The sequence below is a fragment of the Bubalus bubalis genome, chromosome 1, assembly GCF_019923935.1.
Source record: "Bubalus bubalis isolate 160015118507 breed Murrah chromosome 1, NDDB_SH_1, whole genome shotgun sequence".
Taxonomy (NCBI): Eukaryota; Metazoa; Chordata; class Mammalia; order Artiodactyla; family Bovidae; genus Bubalus; species Bubalus bubalis.
Genome location: NC_059157.1, coordinates 153,718,509 through 153,739,104, shown reverse-complemented (window position 1 = coordinate 153,739,104; position 20,596 = coordinate 153,718,509). Strand labels below are relative to the sequence as shown.

The 20,596-nt window shown below is 45.2% G+C and overlaps 1 protein-coding gene, 1 long non-coding RNA gene and 1 other non-coding gene across 3 annotated transcripts; 1 reads left to right on the top strand and 2 right to left on the bottom strand.

Annotated features, from left to right (window-relative positions):
• Positions 1-144: 144 nt before the first annotated feature.
• Positions 145-966, bottom strand: LOC102404426 (P2Y purinoceptor 2). The gene has a single exon (XM_006079561.4). It carries the CDS (start codon positions 964-966, stop codon positions 145-147), a length of 822 nt encoding a protein of 273 aa, XP_006079623.3.
• Positions 967-1,145: 179 nt separating this feature from the next.
• Positions 1,146-1,529, bottom strand: LOC123334242. Its single transcript, XR_006552073.2, has 2 exons — positions 1,388-1,529; positions 1,146-1,199 (listed from the first exon to the last, which is right to left on the bottom strand). It is a non-coding gene; the product is annotated as an uncharacterized LOC123334242 (long non-coding RNA).
• A 16,904-nt stretch (positions 1,530-18,433) lies between these two features.
• On the top strand, positions 18,434-18,505 carry TRNAC-GCA. Its single transcript has one exon. It is a non-coding gene; the product is annotated as a tRNA-Cys (tRNA).
• The last annotated feature ends 2,091 nt before the right edge of the window (positions 18,506-20,596 follow it).

Genomic DNA, 20,596 nt, shown 5'->3' with positions numbered 1-20,596 from the left:
ATTCTTATTTTAAAATCACTTAGCATCAAAATTAAAATCCTTTTAGGACACCACTAGGAGACCTAGTGGGGGTCTCTCTCCCCCTAGCTCGTGACTCTGTTCAGACAAGTCATTGTCAGCATCTTGGAGCTTTCCCCCTGAACTTCATCTCGGCAGGACCCAGACCTGCCCACCCCCGGGTCTCTGTCCCTTGGCTCCAGCTGGGTGCTCACCCACCTTGTTGTGCCCCAGTTCCTGGAAGAGCCTGACTCTGTTCCCACCTGACAGAAAGTAGAGGACTGGGTTGAGGCAGCTGCTCAGGCTCACCAGAGGCCTCCATACCTTGTAGGCCAGGCTGACCACTGTCAGGAGCTGGCAGTTGCCTGAGGACAGGAAGCGGAGTGTGAAGTAGAGGGAGCGCGAGATGTGGAAGGGCACGAAGCAGAGGGCAAAGAGGCCACACACCAGCAGGATGGTCCGGATGGACTTGGCCCGGGTTGCGCCACCCACCCTCGTGAGGGTCTCCACTGGTGTGGCCAGGCTCCGTACCATCAGTGAGTAGCACACCAAGATAACCAAGGAGGGCAGGACAAAGCTGGACAACATCAGGACCATGCTATAGACGAAAAACTTGTCAAAGTGATCTGCACTGGTCGTGTCGTAGCAGATCATCTGGCCGTCGATGTCGTCTGTGTGAGAGAAGATCAGGGTGGGCAGCAGCTGGATGACCACCAGAACCCACGTGGCAGTGGCGCCCAGCAGGGCGTGCCGGCGGGTCCGGTAGGGCAGCGAGCGCAGTGGGTGGCACACGCCCAGGAAGCGGTGCACGGAGATGCAGGTCAGTAGCAGGACGCTGCTGTAGAGGTTGGTGTAGAACAGGAAGCGCACCAGCTTGCAGAGCAGCTCCCCGAAGGGCCAGGTGTCCTCCAGGGAGTAGGTGACGATGAGGAAGGGCAGCGTCGATATATACAGCAGATCCGCCAGCATCAGGTTCGCCAGGTAGATGGTGGCACAGCTCCAGCGCTTGGTTTGGCGCCAGGAGAGCCACAGGACGGCGCCATTCAGGGGCAGCCCCAGCACAAAGATGACGCTGTAGGTCAGGGAGAGGTAGACTTGCTTGTAGTGCTCGGAGAGATGGCAGGATCTTCCTTCCTCTGAGATGTTGGTGTCCAGCTTCTCCATCTCCCGGGGGAGCACAGCTCTTCCTGCTTCTCCTTCCCCTGGGAGGAAACAGTGGCTAGCAGAGCATCACGGCCTCAGCTGAGTGTTAGTTTCTGCCTTGACTTGGCATTAACTCCTGAAGTCTGGTCAGAGTCCTTGTTTGAGAGAGACCAGTGCTAGTAAAAAAATAAAAATAGAGCTAACACCAAGGGCAAAGCAGATTTTAAAGGAGGGCTTTTCAACTTACCAGGTCCACAGGGCCTCGCTTACCCTGACTTGTGTGCTCTCGGCTCCAGGCTGGGTTGATAGGAAGCTTGGATACACACTTGGCAGGAAAAGGTGCTGTTGTCATTTAAGCAGGGCATACCACCTCCAGCACTGTGACTTGTTCTTTGGCTAGACTACTTTGCATAGAGTTAGGAAACCTCCAAGAGGACCTCTTCCGGCCGAAGATGATGGTGCATCCGTAGAGGGCAGTATTTCCTGCAACCTGGCCCTAACCCCACATACATGCCTTGGTGGGAGTGGAAAGTGATCCTTGGGGGTTAGGGAGGATTAGGGAAAGCATGGGTTTTGCCTACAGGCTCTGCGAGAGGATTTTGATTTGTATCTCTTTCAAGATTTATTAACTGCGTATTTGAATCCCGAGGCTGATTTGCTTGTTAAATACCTCAGCATCCCGGACATCCAAGAAAACACATCTGAGTTGTGAAGCCAGGTGCAGCTTCTTTCTTACCCTCATCCCCGCTGACAAAGCAGATCCAACAGGCAGAGCCACAGAGCTGAGGCAGCTGTGTGTGGAGCCTGATGCATTGGGAAATCAGCCAGCACAAGACCTACAGGGGCACCTGAGATGAAGCCTAAACTTTCCAAGAAGTTGATTTCTAGGGGTTCATCTTCAGAAAGATGAGTTAATACAGGGAAAGAGGGAAAAGCATACGTTGGGTACTTTGGGCGTCAACTGTAACATATAGATCTTTACTCACAGCAGAAGGAACAGGGACCTCATGCATTCTGTCAGTCAACAAGCACTTATGGAGCATCTGTTGGTCAGGCACTATGGAGAAAAGATGGGTACAGTACTTGATCTCCAGGCTCTCATAATCTGGTAGGGAAGACAAGCAGATATAGCTGATTGCATTGCAGTGTGGGAAATGGTCACTGAGTGCTGCAAAAACTAGCAGGGTGCTGAGGGAGTCAAGTGAAGACTTGGGTTGTGTGCCATGGGAGCTGCTTGGGAGAACCGAGAGGAGCTTGCTGGGAAAAAAGGGTGAAGGGCATTTGAGGGGTGGGGTTGGAGGCATAGCACATGCAAGGAGACAGAGCCGAAGAGTCCTGGCATGGCGGGATGACCTGTGTCGGGGCGGAACGCCAAGGATGTGTTAATAAGGATGGATGTGCTTAAGCAGGACAGTGATGGGTAAGGCAGTGTGGGAGGAAGGCCCGGCAGCAGCCCAGAAGCGAGCCTGGAGCAGTAGACTGTAAGGAGGCCCGTGCAGTGCCTGCAGGTGAGAGATGCTCGGGACCCCAGCGAGGCCATGTGGGTTGATGAGGAGAGAGGACCTGACCCAGAGGCACTTCTGAGGCAGGAACAATGGCACCCACTGGACATGGGGCGTGAGCCAGAGGAGGAGTTGAGAGTATACCTGAGGCTGGGCGTGGGGGGCGGGGGAGGCCAGTGCCTGAGCTGAAGCCTGAAGCTTGAAGGCTGGGACCGATGTTCTGAGGCAAGGGGCTTGTTGACTGACTTTAAGATCCGCCTGACTGGAGGAGCAAAGCTTTTTGGCTGGGTGAGTATTCATAGAAAGAATGATATTTTCATTTATTTTGTCCTCTATCATCTTCCACATGGAGGGCTGGCCAATGCTTAGTTATTTTCAGCAAAGCTGCCTTCCCAGCGCGGTGTGGGCTCTCAGGGGGATGCTGAGGAGTGGCACCGGCCTGGTTCAGTGCTGGCTCGGGCCCGCCGGTTCACACTGTGATTTCGTTTAGTCTTCTGAGCAACCTTGTGGATGAAGCACTAGCTCGCTTTTACTGTGAGGAAGCCTCGAGTCAGAGGAAACACCCCTGCAGGGCTGGCTAGGCCCTCCAGTGTGGAGGGCTTGCTCCTGAGGCGGGCTGTGGGCTTCTGCCCCCTCACGACTGTGGTAAGAAGCCCTCCAATCCCAGCTCGGCAGGGACTGTGAGTACAGTGTGAAGGAGCAAGTCATCTTCTCTCTCTGAGCCACAGTCTCCACAGCTGTAACCTGGTGAGGTTGCTGGGAGGATCAGCTGGAAGAAAGGCACACAGCGTGTCATAAGGGGGTGACCCAACAGGTTCTGGTTCTGTTCCCACCATTCCTTTTCCTCCTCCTAGAGACTGCGGTGCTCTGACTAAGCTCTTTGGCTTATGTGGGAGGGTGAGCGGGTGAGTCTGGCATTACCACTTCATAACAGACAAGGTCACTTTTCTTCCTGGCTATGACCTTCTGCTGTGGTCTGAAACATGTCACCTACAAATTCATATGTGTGTGCTCAGTCGCTTCAGTCTTTTTGACTCTGTGTCCCTGTGGACTGTAGCCCACCAGGCTTCTCTGTCCATGAGGATTCTCCAGGCAACAATACTGGAGTGGGTTGCCATGTCCTCCTCCAGGGGATCTTCCCAACCCAGGGATTGAACCCATGTCTCTATGTCTACCTGCATTGGCAGGTGGGGTCTTTACCACCAGCACCACCTGGGAAGCCCTTACTCAGTCTGGAGGGACAGCTGTTTAAGTGAGAGGTTGACCATCCTTAGTCAAGGCATCCGGTAAGAGAACTACACAATGTTTGGACCAGTGCATCATTTAGGCTGCTATCATGGAGAAAGGAAGGAGCAAAATGCAGACTATAATGGGTTAATTCACTTGCCAAAATCTGGGATGATGTTGAGCACCTTCTTCTTGAAGCCGCTTTTCTAGCCTCTGCAATCCCCTGACTTTTCTCCTGTCTCTCTAGAACTAGCTTCCTCCATTCATTGAAGGGCTATGTAGCTGTTCACAGCAAAAGTGGAAAGACCTAGAATGGAAGAGAAACAGGCTGGGGTTTTATGGAAGAGAATTTGGGGGACAGTTTTCATGATGAATGAAATTCTCAGGAGAAGAGACACCCTCACTTTTAAAAAGTGAGTGTGTCATGCGTTTTCTTCTCTTTGTCGCCATTTTTTCAAGACCTTTCAAAAAGACTGATATGATTAGGGTTGGAATTTGTTTCACTGTTGGACACAGTGGGGATAAGGGCCTTGAGGAAATAATGAAGTGATAATCCTGAATGGGTTAGATGGGTCCCAGGTCTTCAGCCCAGAGTTCTTCCCATTGTGAGTCTCCAAGAGCCTGGTCCTGTTTCTGGCTCCCTGCCAAACAGGAGCCTTGGGTAATCATCCATGGAACAATGACCTCTGAGTACCATGATGGATATATTTCCATGGGAATCAGTCAGTCCAGTTGCTCAGTCATGTCCAACTCTTTGTGACCCCATGGACTGCAGCATGCCAGGCTTCCCTGTCCATCACTAACTCCTGGAGCTTGCTCAAACTTATGTCCATCAAGTCTGTGATGCCATCCAACCATCTCATCCTCTGTTGTCCCCTTCTCCTCCTGCCTTCAATCTTTCCCAGCATCAGGGTCTTTTCCAATGAGTCAGTTCTTTGCATCAGGTGGCCAAAGTATTGGAGTTTCAGCTTCAGCATCAGTCCTTTCAATGAATATTCAGGACTGATTTCCTTTAGGATTGACTGGTTGGATCTCCTTGCAGTCCAAGGGACTCTCAAGAGTCTTCTCCAACACCACAGTTCAAAAGCATCAATTCTTTGGCGCTCAACTTTCTTTATAGTCCAACTCTCACATCCATACATGCCTACTGGAAAAACCATAACATTGGCTAGATGGACCTTTGTTGGCAAAGTAATGTGTCTGCTTTTTAATATGCTGTCTATGTTGATCATAGCTTTTCTTCCAAGGAGCAAGCGTCTTTTAATTTCATGGCTGCAGTCACCATCTTCAGTGATTTTGGAGCTAAAATAATAAAGTCTGTCATTGTTCCCATTGTTTCCCCATCTATTTTCCATAAAGTGATATTCCAATCCCAAAGAAAGGCAATGCCAAAGAATGCTCAAACTACTGCACAATTGCACTCATCTCACACGCTAGTAAAGTAATGCTCAAAATTCTCCAAGCCAGGCTTCAGCAATACGTGAACCGTGAACTTCCAGATGTTGATTCTGGTTTTAGAAAAGGCAGAGGAACCAGAGATCAAATTGCCAACATCCGCTGGATCATGGGAAAAGCAAGAGAGTTCCAGAAATACATCTATTTCTGCATTATTGACTATGCCAAAGCCTTTGACTGTGTGGATCACAATAAACTGTGGAAAATTCTGAAAGAGATGGGAATACCAGACCACCTGACCTGCCTCTTGAGAAACCTGTATGCAGGTCAGGAAGCAACAGTTAGAACTGGACATGGAACAACAGACTGGTTCCAAATAGGAAAAGGAGTATGTCAAGGCTGTATATTGTTACCCTGCTTATGCAGAGTACATCATGAGAAACACTGGACTGGAAGAAGCACAAGCTGGAATCAAGATTGCCGGGGAAAATATCAATAACCTCAGATATGCAGATGACACCATCGTTATGGCAGAAAGTGAAGAGGAACTAAAAAGCCTCTTGATGAAAGTGAAAGTGGAGACTGAAAAAGTTGGCTTAAAGCTCAGCATTCAGAAAATGAAGATCATGGCATCTGGGGAAACAGTGAAAACAGTGTGAGACTTTTTTTGGGGGGCTCCAAAATCACTACAGATGGTGACTGCAGCCATGAAATTAAAAGACGCCTACTCCTTGGGAGGAAAGTTATGAGCAACCTAGATAGCGTATTGAAAAGCAGAGACATTACTTTGCCAACAAAGGTCTGTCTAGTCAAGGCTGTGGTTTTTCCAGTGGTCATGTATGGATGTGAGAGTTGGACTGTGAAGAAAGCTGAGCACTGAGGAATTGATGCTTTTGAACTGTGGTGTTGGAGAAGACTCTTTTTTTTAAAAAAAATATAAATTTATTTATTTTAATTAGAAAGGTGGTAACAATGACCCTGTATGCGAGACAGCAAAAGAGAAGACTCTTGAGAGTCCCTTGGACTGCAAGGAGATCCAACCAGTCCATTCTAAAGGAGATCAGTTCTGGGTGTTCTTTGGAAGGACTGATGCTAAAGCTGAAACTCCAGTACTTTGGCCACCTCATGCAAAGAAGTGACTCATTGAAAAAGACTCTGTTGCTGGGAGGGATTGGGGGCAGGAGGAGAAGGGGACGATAGAGGATGAGATGGCTGGATGGCATCACCGACTCAATGGACATGAGTTTGGGTGAACTCTGGGAGTTGGTGATGGACAGGGAGGCCTGGCGTGCTGCAATTCATGGGGTCGCAAAGACTTGGACGCGACTGAGCGACTGAACTGAACTGATGGGACCATGATCTTAGTTTTCTGAATGCTGAATTTTAAGCCAACTTTTTCATTCTCCTCTTTCACTTTCATCAAGAGGCTCTTTAGTTCTTCTTCTTCCATGGGAATAGGGAAGTCTTTAACATTTTCATGGTTGAAATAGTTACCACTACCCAGGGAAATGACTCAGCCAAGATGAAGAAAGGGCTCTTCTTTCTCCTTTAACAAGTATCTATAAGATACGTACTTCAAGAGTTCAGAAAAGGGAAAAGTTATGAATAAATTTGAATAACAATGAAGTATTACTGCTTTCAGTTGTGGAGGAATGGTTGTTGAAGTGGGAAAATAAGATCTCCCTTAAAAAATTTTTTGGGCCCAAGAAGTGGACATTTCTTTTTTCCATTTTTGAATGCCACTCTTGTATTCTACATGTGTTTAATCTATACATTGATTTTAATATTTTACCTCTACCTAGAGACCTTTCTTAGAGAAGTGGAGCTACTTAACAGAATCATATTATAAGTGCTTTCAGACAGTAAATTTGTTTTTACAAGTTACTCTGAAAAACTGTTGATAAATAGATGCATTTCTTTAGGATTTTTATTTTTAATACAATTTTAAAAGGTTACACTCCATTAAGAGTTATTACAAAATACTGGCTGTGTTCCCTGTGTTGTAGAGTAAATCCTTGAGCTTGTCTTACACCCGGTAGTTTCTCCCTCCCGCTCTCCACCCCTATGATGCCCCTCCCACAATGGTGTGCAAAATAGTATGGCCGTTTCTCAAAAAGTTGCTGTGGGGAACTTCCCTGGTGGCCCAGTGGTTAAGAGTCTGTGCTTCCACTGAAGGGGGCGGTGGTTTGACCCGCGTTTGGGGAACTAAGATGCCACATGCTGCATGGTGCAACCAAATAAAAGCTAATGTAATGTATGCACTACTTAATTTATAAAGATTTCTTAATTTATAAAGATGAATTAGGAATTTATTTTTCATATTCACAACATAATTTGTCTTTCAATAAGTTTTCAAAATGGGGCCCCAAGGTACATTTAATTAGGTGGTGGATTACAGGAGTTAGTAGTTTGAATTACTTTTCCTGTGTTTCAAATCCACTAGATAGTTTGGTGTTATTTTGCCAATGAACCACTAGGTGGCGATGAAGACTGACAGACAGTTTATAATTTTTTCCCTCCAAATGAAAGCAGGAATTGGGATTGGTTTTAGGTCCAGGCCTAGTAGTTGTGCATGGATAAAGTTCATTGAGGACATACAGAAAATCCCACCAGCTAAACCACCTCCTACTGGTCTTTTATCTAAAGTTACTATGTTAGGTTCCCACAATAAAATGGTGTGTTGCAATCAGCTGAAAGCAGCCTTGCTGAGATTGAGCTATAAAAAGATCTTGTGAGATAGGCATGGCCGGAATTAATTCCCCCATTTTCAGTTTGGTTCAGTTCAGTCACTCAGTCATGTCCGACTCTTTGCAACCCCATGGACTGCAACATGCCAGGCTTCCCTGTTCATCACCAACTCCCGGAGCTTGCTTAAACTCATGTCCATCAAGTCGGTGATGCCATCCAACCATCTCATCCTCTGTTGTCCCCTTCTCCTCCTGTCTTCAGTCTTTCCCAGCATTAGGGTCTTTTCCAGTGAGTCAGTTCTTCACCATCTGCAGTGATTTTGGAGCCCAAGAAAATAAAGTCTGTCACTGTTTCCATTGTTTCCCCATCTATTTGCCATGAAGTGATAAGACTGGATGCCATGATCTTAGTTTTTTGAATGTTGAGTTTTCACCATTTTACAGCTGAGCAAACTGAGGTGCAGTGCAAGTTCTATCTCTGATGTTTTGGGGAAAGCCTGGGCTTCCTTTACAAAGCAGAGATGGCAAATTCCCAGGTTTCCAGAGGGTTTCTTTTTTTTTTAAGCTACCTTCCCCCATCTCACCCACCTAATCACATAGTAAAGAAAGAAGGGAAATAGAAAAGCAGGTCATCCCTGAAGTCACTAGAAGCAGTGCCTTTTATAGGTGACAGAGTGTAAGTGTTACTCGCTCAGTCGTGTCTGACTCTGTGCGACCCCATGGACTGTAGCCCACCAGGCTCCTCTGTCCATGGAATTCTCCAAGCAAGAATACTGGAATGGGTTGCCATTTCCTTCTCTAGGGGATCTTTCTGACCCAGAGATTGAACCCAGGTCTCCTGCATTGCAGAACCCTAGCTCAAAAAACATGATCTGGAGATAATGGTAAAGAGAGAGAGGACAGATCTGAGTTTTAAAAAACTTTCAAGGGACTTCCCTAGTAGCCCAGTGGTTGAGACTTCACCTTTCAATTCAGGGGGTGCAGGTTCCATCCCTGGTCAGGGAGTTATGATACTACATGCCTCATGGCCAAAAAATCAAAACGTTAAACGGAAATAATATTGTGACAAATTCAATAAAGACTTAAAAAAATGGTCATCAAAAAAGAAAAAAATCTTGAAAAAAACCTCAAGTATGAGACCTAGATAGCAACCCAGTTTTAAACTATACCTTGAGTCTTTAGATAAAAGGTGCTGATTAGCCTTTTAATAATTTTGTATTATATTTTTGCAGTGTGGGCTTATGCCTGCTGTGTACCTAGATCTCTTTTCCATGTGTGAATTGTCCCCAAACATAAGAATGCAAGGGCTTTTATTTTTTCACAAGGAAAAGCGAATTGGATCCTTTAAATAATTTAGAAGAATATCTAGAGACTGTGAGTACTTAATTTCAATAATTATATAGCAGCTTGCACATTTTTGTTTTCTATTGACAAGGATCTGACAAAATTGGCAGCTTCAAATTAGTGTAAACACAGGGAGTGACTGGGAAGCATTGCTCTGACATTGTATTGTCACAACAGAGAAGGTGGCTGCTCTGAAACTGATGTTACTGTCTGGAAAAATAATCACTACTGAAGAAATAATCTTTTTACTTCACCTATACAAAAGTGTAATACCACCCCATCAATGACTTTGAAATCAGATTTTTTTTTTTTTACATTAATGATGCAATAAAAATAGCTATAAAGTCCTGTGGCTCTGGAAGTCCATCATTTCCTCTGGAGTCATGACCCTGAAAGGAGATCTTTAGGAAACTTTTACCTTTTCGTTTCATGTGGCATCAAAGATCTTTAAACGCATCACGACTGAGTCTTTGCCTATGTGATGTGTGCAGAAATGTAGAAAGCTGCTTTGGTTTGGGGCAAGAGAGGAGATCAGTGGCAGAGCCTGTGGCTCAAAAACTAGTGGTAAAGTTGCCCAAGGCATCGGCAGAGTAGAGAACTTGTATCTCGGGACCCTGCCTTCATTCACTACCCTCAGGCATCAGGCTCCTCTTACAGCTTCCCTAAAGGGCCGTTTACAGCACTAACACGCTGATGGATGTGCCGTCCACTGTCAGAGCCTTTCCTGTTGCTAGGGTGTTGCTAGGGCGGGGTGGGGGGTGTGGAGGGAGGAATCGACAATGGCTCTGGACTCTCTGCACGAGAAGGGAGAAGGAGGAGGATGTGGTACCTTCGTGTTTGGGAGAGCAACTCCAGGGAGCAGGGGTGAGGGACAAGGGGAGTGACCTGGTGAAAGAAGGACCTGCCTTTGTCCACTCGTACCCTCTGGCATAAGACTTTCTCACTGAACCCTATTCTTTTTTTGCCTATGAGGTGTTCTTCCTCCCCACATGCTCTGTGCTGCTTCTATGTGGGAGAGGGGCTCCTGCTGCATCTGGACCTGCTTCTTTGTGTGAAGTGATTCTTGTAGTTTCTTCTTGGTCATTTTTTTTTTTTTCCTGTTGAGTTGTCTGTCCTTTTGTTACTGAGTTTTAGGAGTTCTTTACGTATTTTGGATAAAAATGTTTTCTGTTGCTCATGTTATAAGTCTTTGTTTTCCTACTCCAGCTTTCCTGGACTTAAGGGCATGTATATATATATATATATATATATATATATATATATGCCCTTAATATATATATAAATATATATATATATATATATATATATATTTAGGAAACAAAGTTCTTAATTTTAACATAGTTGAAATGATCAATATTGCTTTTATGGTTTGTACCTTTTGTCTCTGGTTTAAGACTCCTTCTCTACCCTGAGGTCATAAAGATATTCTTCTGTATTAGCATGTGAAGTGAAAGTTAACTCGCTCAGTCATGTCCAACTCTGCGACCCCATGGACTGTAGCCTACCAGGCTCCTCTGTCCATAGGATTTTCCAGGCAAGAATACTGGAGTGGGTTGCCATTTCCTTCTCCAATTAGCATATGAAAGCCATCCCCATTTAGATCTAATTGATTTTTCCTACTGATGGGTTTAATGTTTGTGTGTGTGTGTGTGTGTGTGTGTGTGTGTGTGTGTGTGTCTCTAAGAAACACAGAATGGCATGACTGGAATAGATGATGTGTAGAGAGTGGAGACAGAGAAGGCGATGGCACCGCACTCCAGTACTCTTGCCTGGAAAATCCCATGGACGGAGGAGCCTGGTGGGCTGCCATCTATGGGGTCACACAGAGTCGGACATGAATGAAATGACTTAGCAGCAGCAGCAGCAGAGAGTGGAGAGCGGGGAGCATTGGAGACAGGTGGAGGGTGTTTGCTGTAGTCCAAGAGGGACATCATGGTAGCTTTGACCTGAGTGGTGAGGGTGTACACCCTCACCCAGAGAGCTCTGGGTGAATAGTGGATATTTAGGAGCAAAATGAATGTGAGTTTTTGGTGAATTAATTATTGGGGAAAGTGAAAGTAAAGTGGCTCAGTCGTGTCCGACTCTTTGCGACCCCATGGACCATAGCCTACCAGGATCCTCTGTCCACGGGATTTTCCAAGCAAGAGTACAGGGGTGGGTTGCCATTTCCTTCTCCAGGGTGTCTTCCCGACCCAGGAATCGAACCTGGGTCTCCCACATCATAGGCAGACACTTTACTGTCTGAGCCACCAGGGAAGTCCTAAATATTGGGGAGGAGCTAGTGAATTAAATATGAGAGGGGACCTGACGACTACCCCTGCTGCTGCTGCTAAGTCACTTCAGTCGTGTCTGACTCTGTGCTACCCCATAGATGGCAGCCCACCAGGCTCCCCTATCCCTGGGATTCTCCAGGCAAGAACATTGGAGTGGGTTGCCATTTCCTTCTCCAATGCATGAAAGTGAAAAAATAAAGTGAAGTCGCTCAGTTGTGTCCGACTCCTAGCGACTCCATGGACTGCAGCCCACCAGGCCCCTCTGTCCATGGGATTTGCCAGGCAAGAGTACTGGAGTGGGGTGCCATTGCCTTCTCTGACGACTACCCCTAGTGACCTCGTTTTCTGCTGCTCTAACTGACACCTTTACCCTTTTCTTTTTTTCCTCTATTTTGTTGCTTTTCTGTTCAGTTCCTGCTTCCTCCTTGCTTCCTCTGACTCAGCTTTCCCTCTGGGCTTCCTTTGCCTTCCATCACTGCTGCAGATGGCTAACTCTGCCCATGGGAACATGGGAATTTTCCCCAAGAGACTCTGATTGGCCCAGGTGGTCACCATTATTCCTGTTTGGAGAGGACTGCCACACCAGGCCTCTGGCACGCTGTGGGTCTGCACACCTGCCGGCTGCCTGGGTGCTCCTTCATGGTGCCCAGGGGCTGCTGGGATGCGATCATGGAGGCAGGAGAAGGCCACACTTGATGGATGCACACCAATGATTGCTGTTTCTGCGGAGGCTTTGAGAAAGATGATTCCCCCTCAGAAGAGGGCTGTGAGCAGCTGGCACTTGGCATGTTCTGTCAGTACAGAAGAGTGTTAGAAAGAAAAGATACACTTAAAAGAGAATGGATTTTCTTTTTCACTAAACCCAATTTTCTTTAATAATGTCTATATTGTGAACTTGCTTTCTAAAATGCATATTTATAACAGAAACTTACCATGACTCTTAAAAGTGATTGTCGATAGCAAACATAATATTTGAAGGTGGTCTCCAACACAGAGAGTTTCATTTATTAATAGTATACCAGTCAGAGATTTGACTCAGAAATATTTTGTTCATGCATAAACTATATATTTGAATCAACAGTCCTATTAATGATGGAATGCAGATATGTATGTTTATGGTAAAAGAACCAAATGAATATTTTTTGAACATTATATGCAAGGCGTATGAAAAACAGGAGTCACAGAGAGTAGAATCAGGCCTCAATGTCATGTTCAGTAAAACATGTCAGAGGTGAGGGCTCAGAAAGTGCCATAGTGAAATATGAGGGGAAGGTGTGGAGTTGCAAGGGGTTTCATTTAAACACAAGGCTCACGTATTAATATTTTCATTGATTTATTTTCATGCCAATATGTTCTGACATAAATATGGTGATCTATAATGTATCGACCATAAAAGTCAACATTATTTTTAAAGCTGACTCAGGGAAATAAAACCTCATTGTTAGTGCTGATATATATGGTATGTTACTCTGTTGAAAACTTAACCTCTCCTATCCTGTTCCTGATTGAGCTAAATAAGAATGCCTTTTAATAGCCACTGACCTTTGTTGCATATTTTGCTTCCTGGACAATGTTCGGTTTGCAATGGGGCAGGCCCATGGCATGAAATCAAGAGAGGAAAAGTGAAAGTGAAATTCGCTCAGTCGTGTCCGACTCTTTGCAGCCCCATGGACTATACAGTCCATGGAATTCTCCAGGCCAAAATACTGGAGTGGGTAGCCTTTCCCTTCTCCAGGGGATCTTCCCAACCCAGGGATCAAACCCAGGTCTCCCACATTGCAGGCAGATTCTTTACCAGCTGAGCCACAAAGGAAGCCCAAGAATACTAGAGTGGGTAGCCTATCCCTTCTCCACCAGATCTTCCTGACCCAGGAATGAAACCAGAATCTCCTGCATTGCAGGCAGATTCTTTACCAACTGAGCTTCTAGGGAAGCCCAAAGAGCGGAAGACTTTGCCAATATTTTTTTCCTTTTAGAGGTTCAAAAGGCCTATGAAACTCCCCTGGCCAGATATTATGGAGCCATAAATTGTGTCTTCTGTATGAGACCAATGATGAGAATAGAAGCAGAGTAAAGAAAGAAAGAAAGTCACTCAGTTGTGTCCGACTCTTTGTGACCCCATGGACTGTAGCCTACCAGGCTCTTCCGTCCATGGGATTTTCCAGGCAAGAATACTGGAATGGGTTGCCATTTCCTTCTCCAGGGGCTCTTCCCAACCCAGGGATTGAACCCGGGTCTCCCGCATTGTAGGCAGACGCTTTACCATCTGAGCCACCAGGGAAGCAGAGTGGACAACCCCAAACAGGACATGTGAGTACAGTGTCAGCCGTGTATGGTCACAGAGAAGAGACTCTAGTATTCCAGAGGCAGGGAACACACCCCAGTGCTCTGCCCAAGCCAACCACATCTGTGATGTGACTTTCAGTGAAATGATACTATGAAATAGACAGCAACCAAGGAGAATTTAACTTAGCAACATTGGAGAGAATGCTAATGGAACCTGGGTATGTTTGGATGACTTATTCTTCCACTAAGTTTCAGAACAGAACAAGTGTGCTGAATTTCAACAAAATACTGAGAAATTTAGAAATACTGAGAGTTTTAGAGCTAGAGGGACCCTGGGTATGAAGCAGGGGTATCACTTGATAGATGAGGCAGCTGTTATACTCCAGGAGATTAAGTGAGCAGGTTGCCCAAGGAGACACAGCTGGTTAGTGGCTGCCATATCTGAGGTCCAGATCTCCTGGTTCTCTGTCCAGGGCTCCTTCTGCTCCATTTTATCCACTAGAAGCCGTGACTGATAATACACATTCTTGGAGGATATGCCACAGAGCCACCCGGAGCTAGTTTCCAATGTGCCACTGCACCAAAACTAATCTTGTCAAGGCTCTTGATAGCCACCAAGTTGCCAGATTCTCTGGACTTGGCAAGTTTTCTGACTTGATTTAAACCTCTTATTGTATTGCAGTTCAGTACTCCTTGAAGTGTCTTGTCTCTTGCTTTCTCCATTAGTTAAGACTTCATTGCTGGTGAGAACGGTGACAAAGCTAAATGATAATTTATTGGCTCATATAATCACTGTTGGAGAAGGCAATAGCACCCCACTCCAGCACTCTTGCCTGGAGAGTCCCATGGACGGAGGAGCCTTGTAGGCTTGCAGTCCATGGGGTCGCTAAGAGTCGGACACGACTGAGTGACTTCACTTTGACTTTTCACTTTCATGCATTGGAGAAGGCAATGGCAACCCACTCCAGTGTTCTTGTCTAGAGAATCCCAGGGATGCAGGAGCCTGGTGGGCTGTTGTCTCTGGGGTTGCACAGAGTCGGACACGACTGAAGCGATTTAGCAGTAGCAGCAACATAATCACTGTCCTGGTGATGCTGGTTTTAGACATGGTCTGATTCAGGAGTTCAGATAGAGTTACTAAGACCGCTTTCTTTATATGTATTTTTTGGTTCCATTTTCTCCAAATTGGTTCCATTCTCAAACATATTCTCCCCTCATAGTGACAAGATGGCTGCCATAAACTCCACTCTCTTATTTAATTATGTTGAACTCTGGCAAGAAAAATTATGCCTCAGCCAGGAAGTCCTGGGATTAGCAGTAATTGGTCCTGTTGTCTTATCCTGGGCTCAGTGTCCATTCCTGAACCAACCACTATGGCCAGGGGATGGAAGGTATTGATTGGCTCAGGCTGGGGTTAAATGCTCCACCTAAGAGACAGCTGGGTTCACCCCAATCCCATGTGTTAGAGAGAGGAAAGGGTGGTTCCCCTAAAACATATTTGAGGTCCTGTTACCACAAGAAAGGGAGTTCCCTGGTGGCTCAGATGATAAAAGTGTCTGTCTACAATGTGGGAGACCCGGGTTCAATCCCTGGGTTGGGAAGATCCCCTGAGGAGAAGGAAATGGCAATCCACTCCAGGACTATTGCCTGGAAAATCCCATGGACAGAGGAGCCTGACAGGCTACAGTCCATGGGGTCGCAAAGAGTCAGACATGACTGAGTGACTTCACTTTCACTTTTTCACTTTACCACAAGAAATGGACTGACTCTGGGACAGCAAAAACAGCAAATGCCCAGAGCAGTTTTTCTGATACCACACTTTCCTAATATGCCTCCGACTTCACTCTTTTCAGTCTTGCTCACTGTGTCACTCACCTCAACTGGATCCCTAATGTTGAATATCCCTGTGGCCAAGCTCCAGAGCTTCCCCCCTTGTATGACTGTACTGTTCTCAAGGCAATTTCATCCAGTCCATAGTGAAAGGAGAAGTTGGGCATAGCCCAAAGCACTTTGAGAAAACCTTGGCTCACACATGGTATTGAAATGGTAGGCCAGGAAATATAATGAGAAATAGTACTTAATGGGAAATTTTGAGAGGAAGGAAGATTGTTGACACAAGTGTATCTGAGAAGGCAAAGCATCGAGTTACTCCTTATCCTTTGCTCTGAACATAAGGGATAAGGTATGAGAATATTTAGAAGTAGTTACCATGAAGGCATGGGGCTTCCCAGGTGGTGCTAGTGGTAAAGAGCCCTCTTGCCAACGCAGGAGACATTAGAAAAGTGAGTTTGATCCCTGGGTCTGGAAGATCCCCTGGAGGAGGGCACGGCAACCCATGCCAATATTCTTGCATGGAGAATCCCATGGATTGAGGAGCATGGCAGGATGCAGTCCATATGGTGGCAACACACCATGCACCAATAAGGCACAAAACATCAAGTGTATTAGCCAGGTGGGTTAAAAATCTTGTTAAAGTTACATCTATAAATACTTGCTTTTCTCCCTGTGAAACTAAATTTCTGCCTGGGTTGCTTGCTGAGAAGGTAAAGAATTCACCTGGAATATTTCCCTTCCTTATTATACAGGTTTATTGTAATCATCTATGGTCTATAATCTTTAACCTCGAAGCTATGGTAACTGCAAAGCTTGTTTTACATATTGGTTGTGGGGAATTCCATTTATTCACTATATATCTGTTATAAGAAATTGTATATATTAGAATATGTTTGGGTAGGAGATAGAATTTATATACCTAAGCAGTCATGTGCCCACCAGCCCTGTTAATGACTTCACTCACTTTGTCCCATGACTCTGTTTCTACATAAATTCATAAACCCAGCTTCTAGTCAGGAACCATTAAAGCCCTCTGTCTTGGCTTTTTTGTTGTAGAGTTTATCTGAGGAAAGTATATTTGTGATTCTAGAAGAATAATTTGTACATAATATATGAAGCTTGTTTTCTTCTCACCATCCATGTCTTGATAACTCCTTCTCCATACCCACAGCTCTGTTCAGTGCCCTGAGCTCCACACTTGTATATCCAATTGTCCAGTTGGCACTATCTGGATATTTTAGGTAGATTTTACTAATCTACTGTGGCCAAGACTAAACTTCTAATTTCCTCATTTTTCTCCTACCAAATCTGCCTCTCTGCTGAACACTCTATCATTTCAGTAAATGGCACTGTTATATATCTAGTCGTTCAAGCAAAATCCCAGAAATCATTCTTCATTCTTCTCTTTTCCTTTTCCCCACACCAGTCCATCACTAAGTCTTACCAGGTATCTGTCACACCATCCACCATTGCCTACTCACTGCCACCACCCTGGTGTTTGCACCGGGATCTTTTGTCCACTTCAACTGTACCCGTCACTTGTCTTCTTGCCTCCTCTTACCCACTCCATGCACAGCAGTCAGAATTATCTGCATGAAGCAGAAATCAGACTCTGTGCCCTTCTAAAGGTATTCTATTGCCTTCTTATTATCCTTCAGAATAACCCCAAATGTCTTCCCAGAGACCATAAAGTCCTGTGTGGTCTTGTCCCTTCTCTACACTTCAATCTCATCTCATCCTCTCTACTCCCTAGTTATGGGGCTGTAGCCACACTTGCAATGTGTCCATTGGGCTATGGGTGTGCAACAGGAGAAAACTCTCTCTCTCTCCTACATATACACACACATACACACACCACCCTGATTGGTGTCATCAAAGCCTAGGAACTATTCAGAAGAGAGGTAGCCACAGAGGCCAGGAGCAGATGCAGTCTATTATGGTAGGACTTTTTCCCCTATGCCAGTCCCCCCATGGCATGTCTGCACAGAACAGGACAGGGGCCTACTATGTCTAAGTAAGCAGCCAGATTTTGGCTGTACCTCAAGTCTTTTACACATAGGACTCACTTCAAGACTTAACCTAACCTTCTGTGTACTGTGTCCTTTGGTTTTCCAGGTTTGAACCAAATTCAGCATCAGCAAAGCCACATTATCACGTTGATGGAGAGTCAATATTCAGTTAAGCCTGAAAAATGTCTGCTTCTTGCCTTAAAGCATCTGGATAGCCTGTTTACCCATGGTTCATTCCTTGACTCTCATTCATTTGGATTATTCTCATGCTGAATTTGATTCCCGGACCCAAGTCACAAGCTTACTTCCCTGAAGGCCTGTCTGCCCCCTGCACACATCATGCTTGTCCATGCCCCATAGTGTTTACAATCCCTGCCCCAACTGCTTGGAGCACACTTTCCAAGTTTTTTCTCTGTATGACCAAATTCATCTCATCCTTCAGATCTTAGCTAAAATATCATGTTCCAAGAAGGCTTTTTACTATCTAAAACAATTTGGGCTGTAATTCCTTCCTACAGCACCTAATTTACTTTCCATATTTTTTACAATATCTTTATTACTTTGCTTGGTTTTTGTCTGTATGCCACTAAAATATACGTTAATTGAGGTCAGGAACCTTGTCTGTCTTGTTCTTTTTTTTTTCTTTTAAATTATTTACTTATTTTTGGCTGTGCTGGGTCTTTGTTTCTGTGCGGGCTTCTCTAGTTGCAATAAATGGGGGCTACTCTCTAGTAGCTTCCCTGGTGGCTCAGATGGTAAAGCGTCTGCCTGCAATGCAGGAGCCCCGGGTTCAATTCCTGGGTTGGGAAGATCCCCTGGAGAAGGAAATGGCAATCCACTCCAGCACTCTTGCCTGGAAAATCGCATGGACGGAGGAGCCTGATAAGCCACAGTCCATGGGGTCGCAAAGAGTCGGACACGACTGAGCGACTTCACTTCACTTCACTTCACTCTCTAGTTGCGTGGGCCTCTCACTGCAGGGGCTCCTTTTGTGGCAAAGCACAGGCTCTGGGCACACGGGCTTCAGTAATTGTGGCACATGGGCTTAGTTGCTCCAGGACATGTGGAGTTTTTCCAGACCAGAGATCAAACCCATTTCCCTTGCATTGACAGGCAGATTCCTTTCCACTGTACCACCAGGGAAGTCGTGTTCTTTTTTATATCCTCAGGCTTAACAGCACTTTGTACATAGTTGGCACTCAACAGATCTTAGCTGAATGATGGAGTGGGCTGTGTACTGCCCCTGAAGGGAGGGAGACAAGTGACTTGCTTTGCTGAGGGCCATACTGCCTCTCTTACCCCAGCAGGGTGGATTTCATTGCTGGGTTCATACAGATGATGACAGGCTAGCCTCTGAGACAGTGTTTGTTGGGGAACCACCCTCATGGATGGGCACAGAGAAAAGTAGCTTGAGCCTTCAGCCCCCAAAGTCTTGGCTTTTCGTGTGTTGAATTTCTCAATGGCCCTTACTCTTCAGCCTCCTTTCTAGAAGCCATGGGTGATGATATAGAACATCATGAAAAGCACCTATTAATGATCCCACAGCCAACTTTCCACACTGCTCTTGGAAATTCTGTACAATGTGAAAGTAAATACATAAAAGAAAAAAAAGAATGCATTATGTCTTGTCTTCATCTCCAAAAACAGCTATGAGGTTGGTCTTGCTACTCACAATTTTATATGAGTTGTTTTGTGATGACTGACCATTTTTGTGATTTTCAGTTTGTTGGTAACTGTGTCAGTCAGCTTTCATTAGGTGATGTTGCAATAACAAAGAATCCTGAACTCCTAATGACTTAAAACAGCAAAGATTTGCTTCTCATTCTCCATGTGCCCGTGTGAGTAAGTGTCAGCTCTTCCCCATGTCTCTTCCTCATCTTGGGATCTAGGCTGAGGGAATGGCCCTTGTCTGGGACACGTTTGTCTTATAGCAGAGGGAAGAGAAGAAAGAGAGGAAATATGCAATGCCCTTTAAAGCTTTTGCTTAGAAAGTTACGCTTCAATTCTGCTTGCATGTCATTGGCCAAAGCACATCACGTAGTCAAGCCTGGCATCAATGGGCCAGAAGGCAGAGCAAGTGATTGAGAATGTTAATATAATCTTCCACAGGAAGTTTCTAATGATCAGAAAGTACTGTTCCTGAAAATTTTTGGCAAACTTCTAGTAATGAAAATTTAATAAAGAATGAATATTTTAAATTGTCATCATGTATTAACAGTATAAGAAAAGCCACATAATGCAAGACAAAGCCCAGGATATAAAGAATTTGGAGTCTGTATACCAATAGTTACTGAGTAAGCCTCAAAAAGGCGTTTAGTATCACTGGACTTCCATTTCTGCAAAACATAGGGTTTAAATGAGAGGATCTCCAATTTCATTGTAAATAAAAAACATCTGTGTTCCACCGACTCCAGGTACATGCCAAGTGGTAATATCCGGGTGGCAGTATTGGTAATATTGAGGGTGTGATTTTCGGGGTCTCTTTGGGTTGTTAGAAAGCATTGCTCTGCATTTTGTAGGCAGGCAGGGAGATGAAAGACTTTCACCCTTAGTCAGCCTTAGAGGGAATGAATTTTGTACTTAATTTCTTCCCACTGAAGCCTTGCCACTTGCCCACATGGGACTGCTGTTCAGTTTAGAAGGGTCTTTCATTCTCAATTCACTTAGCCAAAGGGCAAGTTCTGACAAGGTGGCTGTTTGAGTTTTCTTGATGAGTGATGATGAAAAAAGCGGGACATCCTGACTCCAGCCTGGCCCAAGATTGTTAGTTTTGGGAAAGAAAAAAATTAGGAAAGAAAAATAAGATCTTGAAAAATCTCATCGATCTACAGATAATTCTATATAATTCTTTATGTTGGATGAGCCTCAGGGGTTTGGGAATCTTATTCAGTGACGTTAAC

Excerpts from the sequence above, each read along its gene's own strand:
- LOC102404426 (XM_006079561.4), bottom strand. The coding sequence starts at position 966 with ATGCTGGCGGATCTGCTGTATATATCGACGCTGCCCTTCCTCATCGTC.